Genomic DNA, 15,180 nt, shown 5'->3' with positions numbered 1-15,180 from the left:
ATACCAGTGTCTACTGTAGAGTCATGTGACCTGGGTATGAAAGCTGGTCCTTTTTCCATTGCAGACAAAAGCCTGATGTTAGCAGGTGTTTGCAGGTTTTTGACCAGTGGAAAAGGAGTTTAACATTAGCCAGATAGATGGATGACTGTGTGAATGTATGGATACGGTGTCATATGAACGTATGAAGAAATACATGTACTAAATATGAACTGACAACAGCTGGATGAATGAGGCAAAGATAGACAGAATGACTGAATAGATGAATCGTTACACAGGTAAACAGGTTTAGACTAAACTACGACCAGTGTCACACTAACAATCCATCTTAAGTCAAGGAAACAACACGCTGGCTGCATCTCACTTCCTTTGTATGACCCTACTGAAAAAAGCTACTGGGGAGGGATATGATTCAAAAGTCAATGGAAAATCAGGTCAGAAGAGAAAAAGTTTTTAGTGGTTGGGAAGAGTGGGATACACATAAATACATCTAAAAGTTAAAATTACACTTTTATTTTAAAAAGCTTAAAAGGCTAATTCTGGTGATATTCTAAATGTTTCTTCTTGTCAACATGTGCAGAACCAAACCAACAGAGAATTTATCCTACCAACAAGTATTGTGTGAGTATCCAAGCCTGAAATTTTATTTCTCTGAGCCATAGAGCTCCATTGTCGTCTAAACACTATTAAAAAGCCACATTGAGCCACATTATATCTTGGTGACATGTTTCTTCATTATCACAGACACACACACTGTAGTTTATTTTTGACTTAGTCCCCACACGCACCATCCAGCAGCCCCAAATACCCACTAAAGCAACAAATGTGGATTAATCCGCCGATGAAATTAGTCCCTGACAAATGCACCATTTCCTGCTGTTTGAATAAGATCTGCTAAAACCTACAGTGACCAGCTGCTTTTTGAAATTACTGGACCTTAAAACTAAACAAAGTTAAGTGTTTCTCAAATGTTTTTAGCAGGAACCAACAGGCTTGGAGCTGAGAGCAACGGATAGGGTGGGAACATATTGGACTAGACTTATACATTGTTGGTTTTTGCCTCTTCATGGGATTTGATGACAATAAGAACTAGAATCACCTGCTCGTGGTTGTCTGCTTAGACTAGAAGGGATTACCTCGAGGAATTCTCAAGATACTGTGTTCACAAGGCCAAAGTCATGTTTTGTGAGGTCACTGTGACCTTGACCTTTGACCTTTAGCCACCAAAATCTAATCAGTTTGTCCTTGAGTACAGGTGAATGTTTTTACCAAATGTGAAGAAATTCCCTTGACGCGTTACTGAGATATTGCGTTCACAAAGCCAAAACTGTTTTGTGAGGTCACCATGCCCTTGACCTTTGTCCACCAAAATCTAATCAGTTCATCCTTGACTCAAAGTGAATGTTGGTGCCAATTCTGAAGTTCCATCAAGGTGTTATTAAGATATAGTGTCCATGAGAATGGGTGGTACGTACATAAGGACAACCTGAAAACGTTGCGTGTGTGGACGAATGAAAATAGAACAACACAAGCTTTATCCTCTTAACCCATTTAAGGGCTGCAAACAATCCAGCAGGAGGTCTAGAAACGCCTGTCAGTTCTAGCAGATCCAGGATCACTACTCTTAAGTAAAGTTTGCACGGTGGTGTCTGTTGCCCTACTGAGCCTTATGATGAAAAACCAGTTAGAGTTGGATATTTAGATTTCTTTTAGTGGCAATGCAAAGCTCTTTGTTAAAAGGTTAGTGCACTCAAACTTACAAACTTGTGCCCATTAACCAGACCATTAGCCAGTGAAAATTATCGGTCAGCCTTACTAGAACGAGTATTAACTACACAAACTAAATGGGCCACAGCTCAGAGGTCAGGACTTACTTGATGTAGTAGGGCACATTGTTTGGGGAGACGCCCTGCTCGAAGGGGCTTTCTACAGATCCTGCAGAGACACAGAAACAGGAGTCACAACATCTGTTCACACTGACTGCAGACTAGTAAACTTCTCACACACACACACACATGCTACCAAAACATCACATCATAAAAGGTTTTCTTTATCAAACTCACACGCATGATGATGAAAAACAGCAGAAAAACAAGAGATATTGCTAATTAATTCACTCATTATGCCCACAAGAGATGGCACACTGTCTGTTAAAGCAGACTGTGCTGTCTGGGATTTGAACCAATCAGATTGTTGGGCTGAAACTACCTGCTGTATTGTGCCCATGGGTATTTCAATCTATTTCCAGTCCATTCCTTGATACCATATTTTATATATGGAGTTGCTGCCATCTTTTTGACGACCTTACAGACTTAATCACTTCATTTGTGTTTGAAGTGTCAGTTTCATTTGTGTGTCTTTCTTTTTTACAGGCACTTCGAGTGATGTTGTGTTCTTTTGTTATCTGTGTCTTGTAATTACTCTGCAGATGAGCTGTAATTAAACTGAAGAGCACTTTGACGAGTCGCTCCAGGTGGACTTTTCAAAAAAAAAATCGCTCTTGGATGCAAAACAACATTAATCTGCAATGTTAGATGTTTTCAATGAGTTGCTTTTTGTCCTTTGTGATTTCCATTTTACCTTTGTCCTACAGTTTTATATAGAGGTGTGATATGCAGGTGATTGTGATAAAAACACTAAGTGCAAGAGAAACAGTGACAGTTGCTGCTTACAGCTGCTTTTCTTTCTTTTTGATTGTTTTTTATTTTTTACATTAAAGCTGCTGGTCATAGAGAAAAATGATATCTGCTTCTTTAGGTTTCACTGATATGCTTTGTATGTAATTTTTTTTATTGTTTATTATTTCATTTATTATTTTATTATTATTATTCCATCTCATTTTACATTAACGTTTTGAATGTTTTTCATTTGACATCAATGATGAAGTTCATTTTATGTCTTTTCATGTGAAGCACTGAAGTATGTGCATGTCATTTCTTTGTTGTAAAGCACTTGGTGTTTTATACAAATAAAGTTTGTCATTATTATTATTATTATTATTATTATTATTACTTTGAATGGAAAGTAACTAAAGCCTGGTTAAAAAGTTGCTAAATGTCACTAGATGGCGTAATACACAAATTAGCATATATGACGCCACTGAATTGTATTTGCATTCTTCCAAGTGTCAGCCAATTTCTGCCCTTTGTCTGTTTGTGTCTGTCCTGCTCTCTGATAGTGCTGTGTGGATGGATCCTGAAATATCGACACATCTGATCCCAGACATGTCTGTTCTGGATTAAATCTCATATTAAAAGATCAATATTTAAACTCAGTACTCTGGTGTATGTATGTATATATATGGTAGTAGTTCCTATCAACTGGTTATTACACATTATTACATTATTTACACATTCGAATTACTGAGTTTAGTACAGTTCAGTTTAATGACAATGAAACATGTTATTTTGTTCTAATAACCCTGTCTGAATGGCCACTATCTATAGAAAAGTGAGTCTGTATTGAACTTCAAGACAGTTTGAAGCCTTGAGTGACTCAGTCTCTATTGAAGTGACAGCCAGTGTTATGTCTCCATGGCTTTCATGCATTTGGTGATATGCAACTGCAGGTAATTCAGTATTCTGCAGGATGCAGTGCTGTTTAATGTTTTCCATTGTGTATGTAGTTCATTTAATTGATTGATTGATTAAATTGAGAAAACTGTTAGCATTAAAATGACATTCAAACTGTAGAAGCTGGCCTTTAGCATGTTTCTTCTAGATGGTGTCGGTCTTGCATCTAATAGTGAATCCCACTGTATGCAGACTGCATGGATATCTGCACAGTGTTATGTTTTCAGGGTTGGCTGATCCATGGCCGCGCCCCGGGGTTAAGTGCTCAAGTCATATTGGAATTCAGTGATAAAACTAAAAAAAACAGGTTTCACAAACAGATCGATACACCATCACAAGCTCCACCAGCAGCCAGATGAGTCACAGTCTTTATTAACTCCCTCGCTGCCAACTCATCACTGAGTTTTGTACTCACCGTGTAAAAGGCCAAAGTCCCTGTGAGCATCAGTCAGCTGCTTCAGATGTTCGTCAACGGAGATCTGACAGAGAAAGACAGAAAGAAACACGTTCAGTAGATAGATAGATAGATAGATAGATAGATAGATAGGTATTGAGTTATGGAGTCATAGGAGTGCTATAAAAAAGAATAAATGTGTAAAAGAATAAGAAAATAAATGTGGAAATATAAACAGGAATAAATAAAGGAATAAATAAGTAAATAAAATAAAAAAAGAAGAAATATAAAGAGAAATGTACAAAAGAATATTTTGGTTCTCCGGCTGGATTTAGCTACTGACTCATTTAGTAATGTGAAACAGAAAAACAAGTTACCAAGATGTCAGTTCATCAAAATTGATATTTTTCAGTAAGAGATAAAAACTAAGGAAAAATCTGTAAACACATTTAGCTTTGGTTCTAGCTAAGACTGGCTATGGCTAACTTACTCGCTAGCATCCCTTTGATGTAGCGCTTTAGCTGTGTAGCTGGAGGCTAGCGTGTTTTTAATTCATTTTGACCATGCTTACTACTGTTTTCACCAAAATGAGACATTTTTTATGTCATAATTATTTCCTGTATGGTTAATAATGTCAGAAACTCAGATTCTGGTCTTAACTCACTTTTGACTTAATGTGTTATTACTGTGTAGAAAGTAGAAACTGAATTCTTGTGTTATCCTGGCATCTTACTATACAAACCGCCATATCATTTAATGAATATTTAAGAATGCCGACATGAAATGAGAATATACAATTTTCTATAGTTTATGGTGAGAAATCCATATTTTCAGGAAAACAACGAATAATCGTTTAAAAGCCACAAGAGACATTTCAACTGTAATTCTTCCTCAAATAAACAGCTTTTAAATGATGATAAGAATAGACTGAGGGGTGATTCTTTCTTCTGTCACTGTGAATAGTGACAAATGATACACTCACTGCAGAGTAAGAGCAGTAGATACAAGGATGGGCAGATGGAGGGAGAGAGATGGAAGAGGAGGAGACACAAAGACAAGCATGGTGGAGATAATTGAATTTGTAGTGGAGGAATTAGAGAGGGTGCAGTCCCTGGTGAGTCTCCTTCAGCTTTGAATGAGCTGTCTATCTAGATGGAGTTGAGATAATTGTGCCAAATCAGCACGGCCGTGTAGGTTCACACAGAGCTGAGGCAGAGCTCAACCAGCTGGAGTACACACACTCTCCTGGCTCACAGATTCCCTTCTAAACTGCACATTCTTCGCTCCTCATTGACCCTAATTTAAACATCTATTGTGTAGAGCGGCTCTGATTTTACAATATCGTTTAATTAGCGCATCATGAAATAGCACGAAAATAAAGTTAAACTCGAAAATACACAGAAGAAGAACAAGGGAACTTTTTTGTACCGTTACAATACAGGAATCTTAGAACACCTGGATTTACACAGGTACAAAGGAGAATACAGTGTCCAAGTGTCCAAGTAATTAAGATTTCCACACACTGGTCACACCTAAGTTATTGAATAGCTATGTTTCAGTCAGGCCTTTCATTACAACAAGCCTGCAAATACGGCATATGTAAAGAACAACAACCAGTCCTCGCAACAATAATATCTGGGTAGAGAAACAATATGGCTCCTTAAGGTGAACTACCATTTAATTAAATAATTGCATTATTTTTTAATATAAGTATAGCGCACTTGATCTGAATTATAATTAAAAACAAACAGGTTAGATCAACTACAGTGAAAATATTAACTCCAAACCACACCTGTGCTTTCCAGTTAAGGCCAACTGTATGACCAAGGTTATTAAACGAACTGTCAACGCCACAGCTTTCTCCATTTCAGCCTGGGTCGTGTCTAATGCACATGGCTCCACATTGTAAGGAACTGAACAAGACGAGTAAGAAACTTGACTGTGTAGAAGAGCATCAGCAGGTTACTGAGCATCAGCTGATACAGATGACAGAAGGCGCAGTGACCACTCTTGTTGAGTGACGTCAGGCAGAATTTGCTGTTTGCAGCCTTGCATTGAAAAACAGATGGGTAAGTGCTTCTGACTTGGCACAAGGATCATTTGTGGAAACTGGACGACATTGTATGGAGTCTACCTCTACGGATGGCGTCCAAAAAGAAAACTATTGTTCACACAACAGCACAAAAGTGCAAGATCAAACTTTGCCAAAGAAGATGAAAAGAAGAAGCACATTCTTTGGTTCCATCAGATGTGGTTCCACATGTTTGACAAGGACGTGGCCAGGACCACAGTGACTGCACAGCGCTGACTGAGAAACATGGAGGTGGGAGTGTGTGCTCATATGGGGCTGCATAACTGCAAAAAGCTGAGGGGAGATGACATTTACAGATGGATACAATTCTTTTATCCAAATACTGAATGAGAAGATGATTTTTGGTCTCAGAAGAAGAAATGACAAGGAGCCACAGTGTGTCTACTCCCTGATGCTTCCTGACACAGTGTTCAGTGATCTAATGTTCCCAGGCAACGCACGCAGCTCACATTGGCATGGGGAGCTTTGGCAGACGCTGATTAGTGACATATTTTTGTTCCAGGAAGTAAGAAAAGGAATAGTTTCACTTTGTTTGATTAGAAGAGAGTGGACAGACTGGCTGATAAACTCCCAACCTTTCATCCACAAACCACTGATGACACAGTGTGTGTGTGTGATTCATGGCATGAGATGAAGAACAGACGAAGATGAAGATGGCCAGTCCTTTTTTTTTTTTTTTTGCCTTCGATGTGACATGAAACCAAACTATGAAATTACCTTTGAGTCCACCTCACCCATTCCATTTCTGCCTGAGTTGTTTTTCCCCGTATCCATGGTAACCTAATTAGAGTTGTACAAACGAGAAGAGTGGGATTGTTGAGGAGGAATTTGTTGCAATTACTCAGAGTGCACTGTGTCCCCGTGCCGACCAATCAGTTTCAACATTTTAGGCATGAAAGAACACTGTGGACTGACTAGAGTGACCTGGGTGTGCAGGTACCACACAAACACACACACACTCGCTTGCACACAAATACAACAGAAGTACTAGCACTCACCTAAAATTGAAGCCACATTGACTAAAGCAGAAAACATGGACATTCAAGCACACACTACTGCGCTCACATTACCAGGCATGTGCTCCACACACACACACACACACACACACACACACACACACACACACACACACGCACGCGCACTGTAAAGTGATGCCAAAATTCCCAGGCAAACATGCCACTCCCTATAAACCACCTGCAATGGAAAGTGACTTCTCAAAAATTGGCAGTTAAATCCTCTTTTCTGTCCAAACCACACACTCATTTCTCTCCTTAGAAATGACCATTTTATATCAGCTCATGAGTGTGAGCAGCATGAGAGGAGCAGGCTGAACACAGTCTCTTACCAAGGTTTTTATTACAAGTGGAAGATAAAAGTCAAAATGCTTCATATTTGCTTCCACTATAAAATCTATTTATCACAAATATCTTGATGTAAAATTCTCTTCAGTTTAAGAGAACTCCAGAGGTCTTTAAAGGTCTGGGCACACCAGGAAGTGACACATAGAATAGTCTTATTATTTAATATGGAGCAACCCACGAACATGGACCCCATCAAGCAATCATGTATTACTGTGAATGAACCACCCAGAAACTGAGTCTTCACGGGGATGTGGCGACACATCAGCAACACTAGACGACAAGCAGTAATACTGAACGTTCAAGAGCAACTGTTATCAAAGTGCTGCACAACGAGCAATAGTCAAGATCAAGGTCTGTCTACATTAGTGATGTATAAAGGGCAGAGGCCGAGCATTTGAATCTATATGACTCTGTTTAGCCAACTACTTTAAATACTCTGAATTGAAATGATGAGAACAAAAAAAAAAAAGGTTCTTAAATAATACCAACAACAATAAACAACATTTCACTTCTAATTAAGAGCTATACTGTATGTCTGTGCGCGGTGCAGCTGAAGATTTACTTCAGCGCTGTGAGTAAATCCACTGGGAGTCACTGCACAGAACATCACTGGCCACGACAAGTAACACATGAGCTGAAGCTAATGTTTAATACACAGTAAGCTAATGGTACTTCTTATTATTTGTATATTACATGTTATTATCACAGGTTACTTTTACACTTCACTGTAAGTAGGAGGAAGTTGCTTGATAACTGTGTGTGTGTGTGTGTGTGTGTGTGTGCGCGCTCGCACAAGCATATGGTCAGGTTCTAACTTCAGAGAGACTAGCCGTCTGGTCCTGTCACCGTGGTGTCACCGCGGCCCATCTCCGATTGGGACTCCTTGGCATTAGTTGGTTTATCTGGCAGCTGATTGGCTCTATCTGTCACCCCTGGTAACAATCACTGTCTGACTTCAAGCATGGCTGCCACTGGATTTATTGAGACTGATAGAGGCACAAACGGTGCTGCCTCTACAGTGTGATGCTCTGCATTAGACGGTGGTATTTTGTTGTTTTATATTTTCCAAAACCAAAACACAAGAACAGCAGTGGATTAAACTGTGAAGTTAGCATGAAACACTACCTGTCTAGAATGTCAGTCATTGTAGCAATTCCTTGAACTTAAGTTATGTTAACTAGCTAGTTATAACTAATTAAATCTGCCAGTGATTTTTGCTGGTAAAATCAACAATCTACTTAGAAATAAAAAGCCTTTTTAACTTAGCTTTGAAATCAATGACTCATTGTTTCAAATATTATTTGAAACAATGAGTCATTGATGAATCTGTTACTATTTGTAAACTGTTATCTGTGTGAACTACATACATGCACACAAGACTCGAGGAGTTTTAATCCCTGAATGATGCTGGAAACATAAAGAATAAATGGTGCAACAGTATATTTATAATAGTTTCAGTGTTCAGCATCTTTCAAAGTTAGAACACAGGTGTGTGAGTATTTTCTGGCATGTGTAAATTCCAATATTAAAGCTCTCACCATAAAGTGATAATAAACCTGTGGCAGGCTTTGTTGTGTTTCTAAATACATCTATGTACAGTATATATACATACATGCTCATCTGTGTTTCCATACCTGGGTTAGGGTTGTGTGTGTGTGTAAGTGTGTGTGTTTGAAGCTTGTACCTGGAGCAGTCTCCAACGTGTGTTGAGATCTTCGATGCGTTCCAGGTTGCTAGGCGACAGCTGGATGTCGGGTGGACCAAAAGTTGATGCCAAGTGGTTCATGTGAGTTACATCATCTTTAATCAGAGCAATCTCTTCCTGGAACTCCTGCAAAACACACACACACACACACACACACACACACACAAGTGAAAAATGTAATCTGAAATCATCTACTGCAGGCATATCTGATTCGGGAGCTGCACGATGCAGATCTTGAAATATAAATAAAGGGGCGCCTTGGTGGCTCACCTGGTACCAGAAAGGCTTAGTCCTGACCGCAGCGGCCACAGGTTCGAGTCCAACCCATGGCCCATTGCTGCATGTAATCCCCGCTCTCTCTCTCTCTCTCTCTCTCTGACTTTCATGTCTATCTCTCACTGTCCTATCAGAATAAAGGCAAAAATGCCCCCCCCCCCAAGTTAAAGAGAAACCAAATGTCAGTGGAAAGGTTTTAAAGTATGATACTGGTGTTTTTGTAAATTTCTATGGTTTCAATGTTGGACAAATTTGCTTTGTCTGAATTCATTTGCATTAGGGTCAAGTAGTTTGTTATCAATCTTGGAAAAATGTCCACATTAACAGTGTGATTGATTTAAAGCATATCATCCACAGGAAAGGCTTTTACATTTCCCTTCTCGAGGTCTTATAAAGATTTTATAGAATAGAGACATAACTGAGATAAGGCTTTTTGCTCACAAATTGAGAAATATGCACAAAAAGTAGAGCTGGAACTCTCCTTGTAGTTGCAGATTACAAGTTCCAAAATAGAGCTGATAAAGCCAAACTATCCAGGCCAGACTGAAAAACGAACCTCTCCTTTTCATGCATTCTCCAGCTTTATCACAGCCTCACTCCAGCATAGAAAAATATACAATAGTTCATTTGTGAACAAAAAACCCCCACAAAAAAACAGAACTCACTCTGGACAGAGTAGTTACGCATTCTGTGACGGAAGCTGAGAAAAAAACTCAAAGTAATATAGAAGATTAGATGAGGAAGGACAGCAAGCTTATATAACAGATAGTTCCTAACACACTGCAAGATGCTCCATTACAAGTATTTAACAGGAAAAACATCAAATCATCACATTTGAAAACCAGCAAATTTCTGGAATTTCTGCTTGGAAGTGACCAGAGCATGTATATACTGGTGGGTAGTTTCATCTGTAACAAAGCATTGTGCTTGTGTTCTGGCTGAGGGCCACTGATTCAAGAGAGAGCCCAAAACAAAGATGGTGCATTACAAGCAGCGCTTACACTTCCTGTCTCCTAAGTGGGTGGTGCACCAGCTAGCTCATTCAGGCCGATATATCTGGTATGACATGTGACAGTAGCTAATATTAATATCCAATCATATCCAGACTTATCTTATCTTAACACTAGCTGATGAATTTCTTGTCTGTGTCAAAACATAACAACACTATATACAGTAAAAATTAGCGCCTGATTTTTCTGCTTGTAATAATAATACTCAAAGACAGTTCAATAATAATGAGAATAATAGTATTATTTAGCAAAGACGTATGAGTTTTATTTCAGTTTTAACTTTGAATTCATGGTTTCACGTGTGAGTCCCTCTAAACTTCTGTTTATCCGGTTGGAAAATGACGTTGGCGGCACTGCAGGGGTGAAACCAGAACCAGAACCAGAACCAACAGAGAGAAGAGATCTGTGCTGCGAGATCACGTGAGAGTTTGTTGCTGAGACGGAAACAGGTCTCTGATAAAGTTCATTTTCTCCTGAACTGTCTGAAAAATGACAGTTTGATGTCCGAATGTTCTGAAGAGATAAGGCTTGTGAAAAAATGGATCCAATATTTTCATCAGAACCTGTGGTCACGTTCACTTCTTGTGACTTCTACGTGACACAGATACAGGGAATGACTGAATGTACAACGTCTCCTTTCTCAATGTTCTCTGCACATAATAGTGGACATTCAGCTCTCATATACAGCCTTTTCTCTTTTGCCTTCTCAATTGGCTGTTGTACAATGTGCTGCTTCCCCCAGCTGGTACTGATTCTGTTTCTTTAAGCTAACATGTTAGGTGGCAGGTGCCCGATGCTTGAACTGAGGATCGTGAGAAAACAAAGGTTTTTCCCAATCAGTCAGGCTTGTGGCTCCACCCTAAAAAACGCCTGATTTGCTCTTCCACAGAAAACTTAGTGATAAAAGGACATTTTTCAATTCTAAAGTCCCCGAACACATGACAACAAAGTAAATCCTGTTAAATCTAACGTGAGCAGCATTCATTCTGACCTTGACTCTGTCGATGTGCTCCGGCAGCGAGTCGATGAGCAGGTCGCCCACAGGTTCCCACGCCTCCTTCACCATCTCCGCCTGCCTCAGCTGTCCGTCCAGCAGGTCCTCCGCCTCCTGAAGCTCCATCAGCCGATCCAGAGCCAGCTCCAGCCTCTTCTGCCAGTCGGTGGAGTCGGTGTTGAGCTGGTCCCACTTGGTCATCACATCATCTGCTTCCTTGCGCAGGACTCGCCCCACATTCTGGGCACGCTCCTCTGGGCTGATATCTACGGGGAAAAATAAGTGTCTTAAACCCTGAAAAAAATGTGGAAATTATAGTGGATTTAGGTCAGATTGTGACATCATCAGCTGATTATGCTAAGGTTACTCTTTTATTATTTTGATGTTAAGTGTACAGTTATATGGTCGTACTTTACGACTGGTGATGATGCTGTAAAACAGTTTGGTGCTTTGGATAAGGCAGCGCTAATAAGACGCTGAGAAGTCTGTACGTTTCTCACTGTGTTAAAAGCAACAGATTTCACGTTGGTAATGGACCAGGTTGAGATATAAAATTCATTCACCCGCTGTGACGCTGCAGTATGGAAATAAACCCTTGTTCAAGTTCTCCTGCCTGAGTGCGAGTACATCGAGTTTTTATAATAAGGTTGGATTAACTCAGTGGAACACAAGTCAAGATACTCTGCAGACTAAGTGTACAAGGATCTTGGAGTATGGTAAATCAGCCACAACAACCTTTGACCTTTTGTGTCCAAGTGAATGTTTGTGTCAAATTTGTAGAGATTCCCTCAAAGTGTTGCTGAGCTATCACATTCAAGAGGCCAAAAATGTGTTTTGTGAGGTCACAGTGACCCTGACCTTTGACCTCCCAAGTCTGATCACTTTAGTTCTGAGTCCAAGGAAACGAATGTACCTTAATGCTTTACTGAATGGAACGGACAGCTTGTCATAATAAACTGTGGCTAAAAAAAAAAGCTGCAACAATCAGCCATCTTTCTGCTGGGGCTGACAAACATTTATTTTGGAAAGAAGACATTGTACGCATCGTTGTTGCAAATGTCAAGCCTCTCCAGCATCTTTCAGTCTCTTGTCATGTTTTTTGTTGGTTCATTTGAAGGCCTGCTGTGTTTGTCTGCTGCTTCTTTTCACCTGTGCACAGCACCAACTCTCCACAGCCGCAGTTTAAGATGTTTCTGTTCTACTTTAAGAGCCTGTTACCTCTTTTAAAGCAACAAAAACCACAAGCAGTGGCTGTGACAGTGAAGACCAACCCCTGAGAGACAGTCTCACTTATATGTCAAAGCACTTAGGCTGTTTGTGGAGCGATAGGCTCTCTTTGAGGAAAGCAAGCTGAATTTAAACCTAGCAAAATGTTACACACAGCTGAAGGTCAAATTGCTGAGACAGAGTGACGTTCTCAGAGGAAAAGGTGTTTGTTTCCCCCGGTGTAGCAGCGATTAGCAGCTGGAGTTCACCCTTTCTTTCTGTGCTGTCGGAGTGTGTGTGAGTTGGCAGCTCACTGGGTTTAATGGGCCAAAGTTAAAGTTCAGCTGTTTTCTACCAGCCTGGTAACCGGGCTGCTGCCATGAGGCCGGCGGTGCAACAGGGAAGCCTGTGAATGTGAGCTAACCTCCACGTGTGGCTGTTACCACGCTGTTACAGGGGTCCAGAGTTCACCGTGTGTCTCACACACAAAAGGAAAATGAGCTTTAAGGTTTGTTCTGTTCCCTTCATACTTTCCTTTTATGCAGCACTTGAAAAGTTGGGGCTGATCATGGTGCCGCTCCTGCTGAAAATGTCACTAATGAATGAGTTATTTCCTGTATTTACATTTCACTCTGCATTTAAATGGCAGGTACATGGTCTTTTCAAATGTAAATGTCTCTGGTACAATTACCTGACCCAGAAGAGCTTACACTGGCTACAATGACATTCTTAATCCATCCAGCATGAAAAGCATCAAAGTAAATCTGAAAAGCTGGAGGAGACAGTCTTAACACTTATAAGAAACATGGAGAGCCTATATGCAGAGCTGTGTGTGTGTGTGTGTGTGTGTGTGTGTGTGTCTGTCTGTCATACGCTTCTTTTGGGGACACATTTCTGACTAAAGACCAGTTAACTGTGGACGGCTTGTCCAACCGGGGACAAAGACTGTGTCCCCAGTTGGGAAAAAATTTTTGGGTCAGCGGTTAAGGTCAGGGCCTGGGTTAGCGTCAGGGTAAGCGTCGGGGTTTGACCAGGATTAGATCAGGGTTAACATCAGGGTTAGGTCAGGGTTAGATCAGGGTTAACATCAGGTTAACATCAGGGTTAACGTCAGGGTTAGATCAGGGTTAACATCAGGGTTAGACCAGGGTTAGGTCAGGGTTAGATCAGTGCTGGCGTTAGGTCAGGGATTCCGTTCTACAGATACACCGTTTTCTTAGCCAATTCTGATTTTGGGCCGATTCCGATTTTTCTTTATACCTTTCTGCTCAGGTGATGGTGAGTCTCGGGGGAGCTCAGACAGAAAGACTCCTACATCATCCAAAGACTTGGTCACAACTGGCTCCTTGGCTCTCAGGTCCCTCCTGAAGCCCTGTGAGAACACACACACAACCATGAACACACAGGAAAATCAACTGCACTTATCAACAGTGCTTTAATTGTTTATATTTCAATGTAACACTTTATTGAACAAGTATGTCCCAGCCAGGTGCATCGCTTTTTAGTGTCCCCTGGAAACACTGCTGTGTTGTGGGTATTTGCAGCACATGTGCTGTCAAACTGATGAAGATGTTTGCTTGTGTTGTGTGCCACTGTTATAGGTTCAGATGTCTGTATATCTGAGAGGCCCTTACATACAATTTATGTTTACATTCATTATATCTACAGGAAATCATAATTCTATAGTTCTTATACATGAATTGACCAAATCATCTGAGTCATCTTTTGTTTAACCTGTCTGGCCATTTATTCTGAGCCTTTCATTTGTATAATATTGGTCATAGAGAATCAACACAGACCACATAGCTTTTTATTCTCAAAGCATCGACTTTGATTGATTGCTAACTGCACTGGGGTTGACAAGTGTATGTATGTTCTTCTATTGTGTGAGTTACACTTAACTGGAAGGAAGGAAGGTTTCTGTGATAAACAGTATGTTGATGATAAGGGACTGTACAAAAATAATTAGTGTGGGGAGGGGGGCTAGTTTATTAGTGTGTTGCAAACCACACTTCGAGCATTAAGCTAAACCTCCCCCAGGATGTCAGGACAATTGCTTCCTCCCTTCACAGTGCAAATCATCTGCCAGACTCCAATACACACCAATGCATTCCAGGTGGTCCAGGACCAGGACTATGTTTACAATACATGAATCCAGGAGCACAGGGAGGGATAAAAGGGGGCAACCATGGGAACACAGACAGAGAGAAAACAGGCGTACTGCGATTGTACAAGCAGTTCACTACACCCTATAAGCCACAACAGAACTGACCTGAAATTAAAGAAATCTGATAACACTGACAGAACAACAGACTCATTAATGGACCTGCAGTCCTAATGTGTGTGAGTGTGTGTGTGTGTGACTCAGACACACACACTCACTCACTCCAACATTCTTCTGGGTGTGCTCTCCTGGAAAGAATGTGTGAATCTGTGAGAGAATCTGAGTGGGGACGCAGGGCAGTGAGGGGTGACACGCTTCCCCAGGGAGAAAAGATCAAATCATCCCATTAAATAATTTGCTCAAACAAACAAAACAAAAAAACACCTTTAAACATCCTCACTTGAATGTA

The 15,180-nt window shown here is 40.4% G+C and overlaps 1 protein-coding gene across 1 annotated transcript in view; it reads right to left on the bottom strand.

The window, feature by feature from the left end:
• The window catches only part of dmd (dystrophin), a 289,183-nt gene that overhangs the window by 42,445 nt on the left and 231,558 nt on the right, over nucleotides 1–15,180 (bottom strand). The window contains exons 62-67 of the mRNA XM_087179530.1: nucleotides 13,868–13,979; nucleotides 11,399–11,667; nucleotides 9,101–9,247; nucleotides 6,773–6,835; nucleotides 3,985–4,048; nucleotides 1,872–1,932 (exon numbers count right to left, since the gene is read on the bottom strand). Of these exons, the coding sequence (XP_087035656.1) occupies nucleotides 1,872–1,932; nucleotides 3,985–4,048; nucleotides 6,773–6,835; nucleotides 9,101–9,247; nucleotides 11,399–11,667; nucleotides 13,868–13,979 (716 nt within the window). The remainder of the gene's footprint in view (nucleotides 1–1,871; nucleotides 1,933–3,984; nucleotides 4,049–6,772; nucleotides 6,836–9,100; nucleotides 9,248–11,398; nucleotides 11,668–13,867; nucleotides 13,980–15,180) is intronic.

This window comes from Seriola lalandi, unplaced genomic scaffold, assembly GCF_002814215.2.
Source record: "Seriola lalandi dorsalis isolate HSWRI2012SDOR001 ecotype SW California unplaced genomic scaffold, Sedor1 jcf7180002054850, whole genome shotgun sequence".
Lineage (NCBI taxonomy): Eukaryota > Metazoa > Chordata > Actinopteri > Carangiformes > Carangidae > Seriola > Seriola lalandi.
This window is presented reverse-complemented; position numbering and strand designations above follow the sequence as displayed.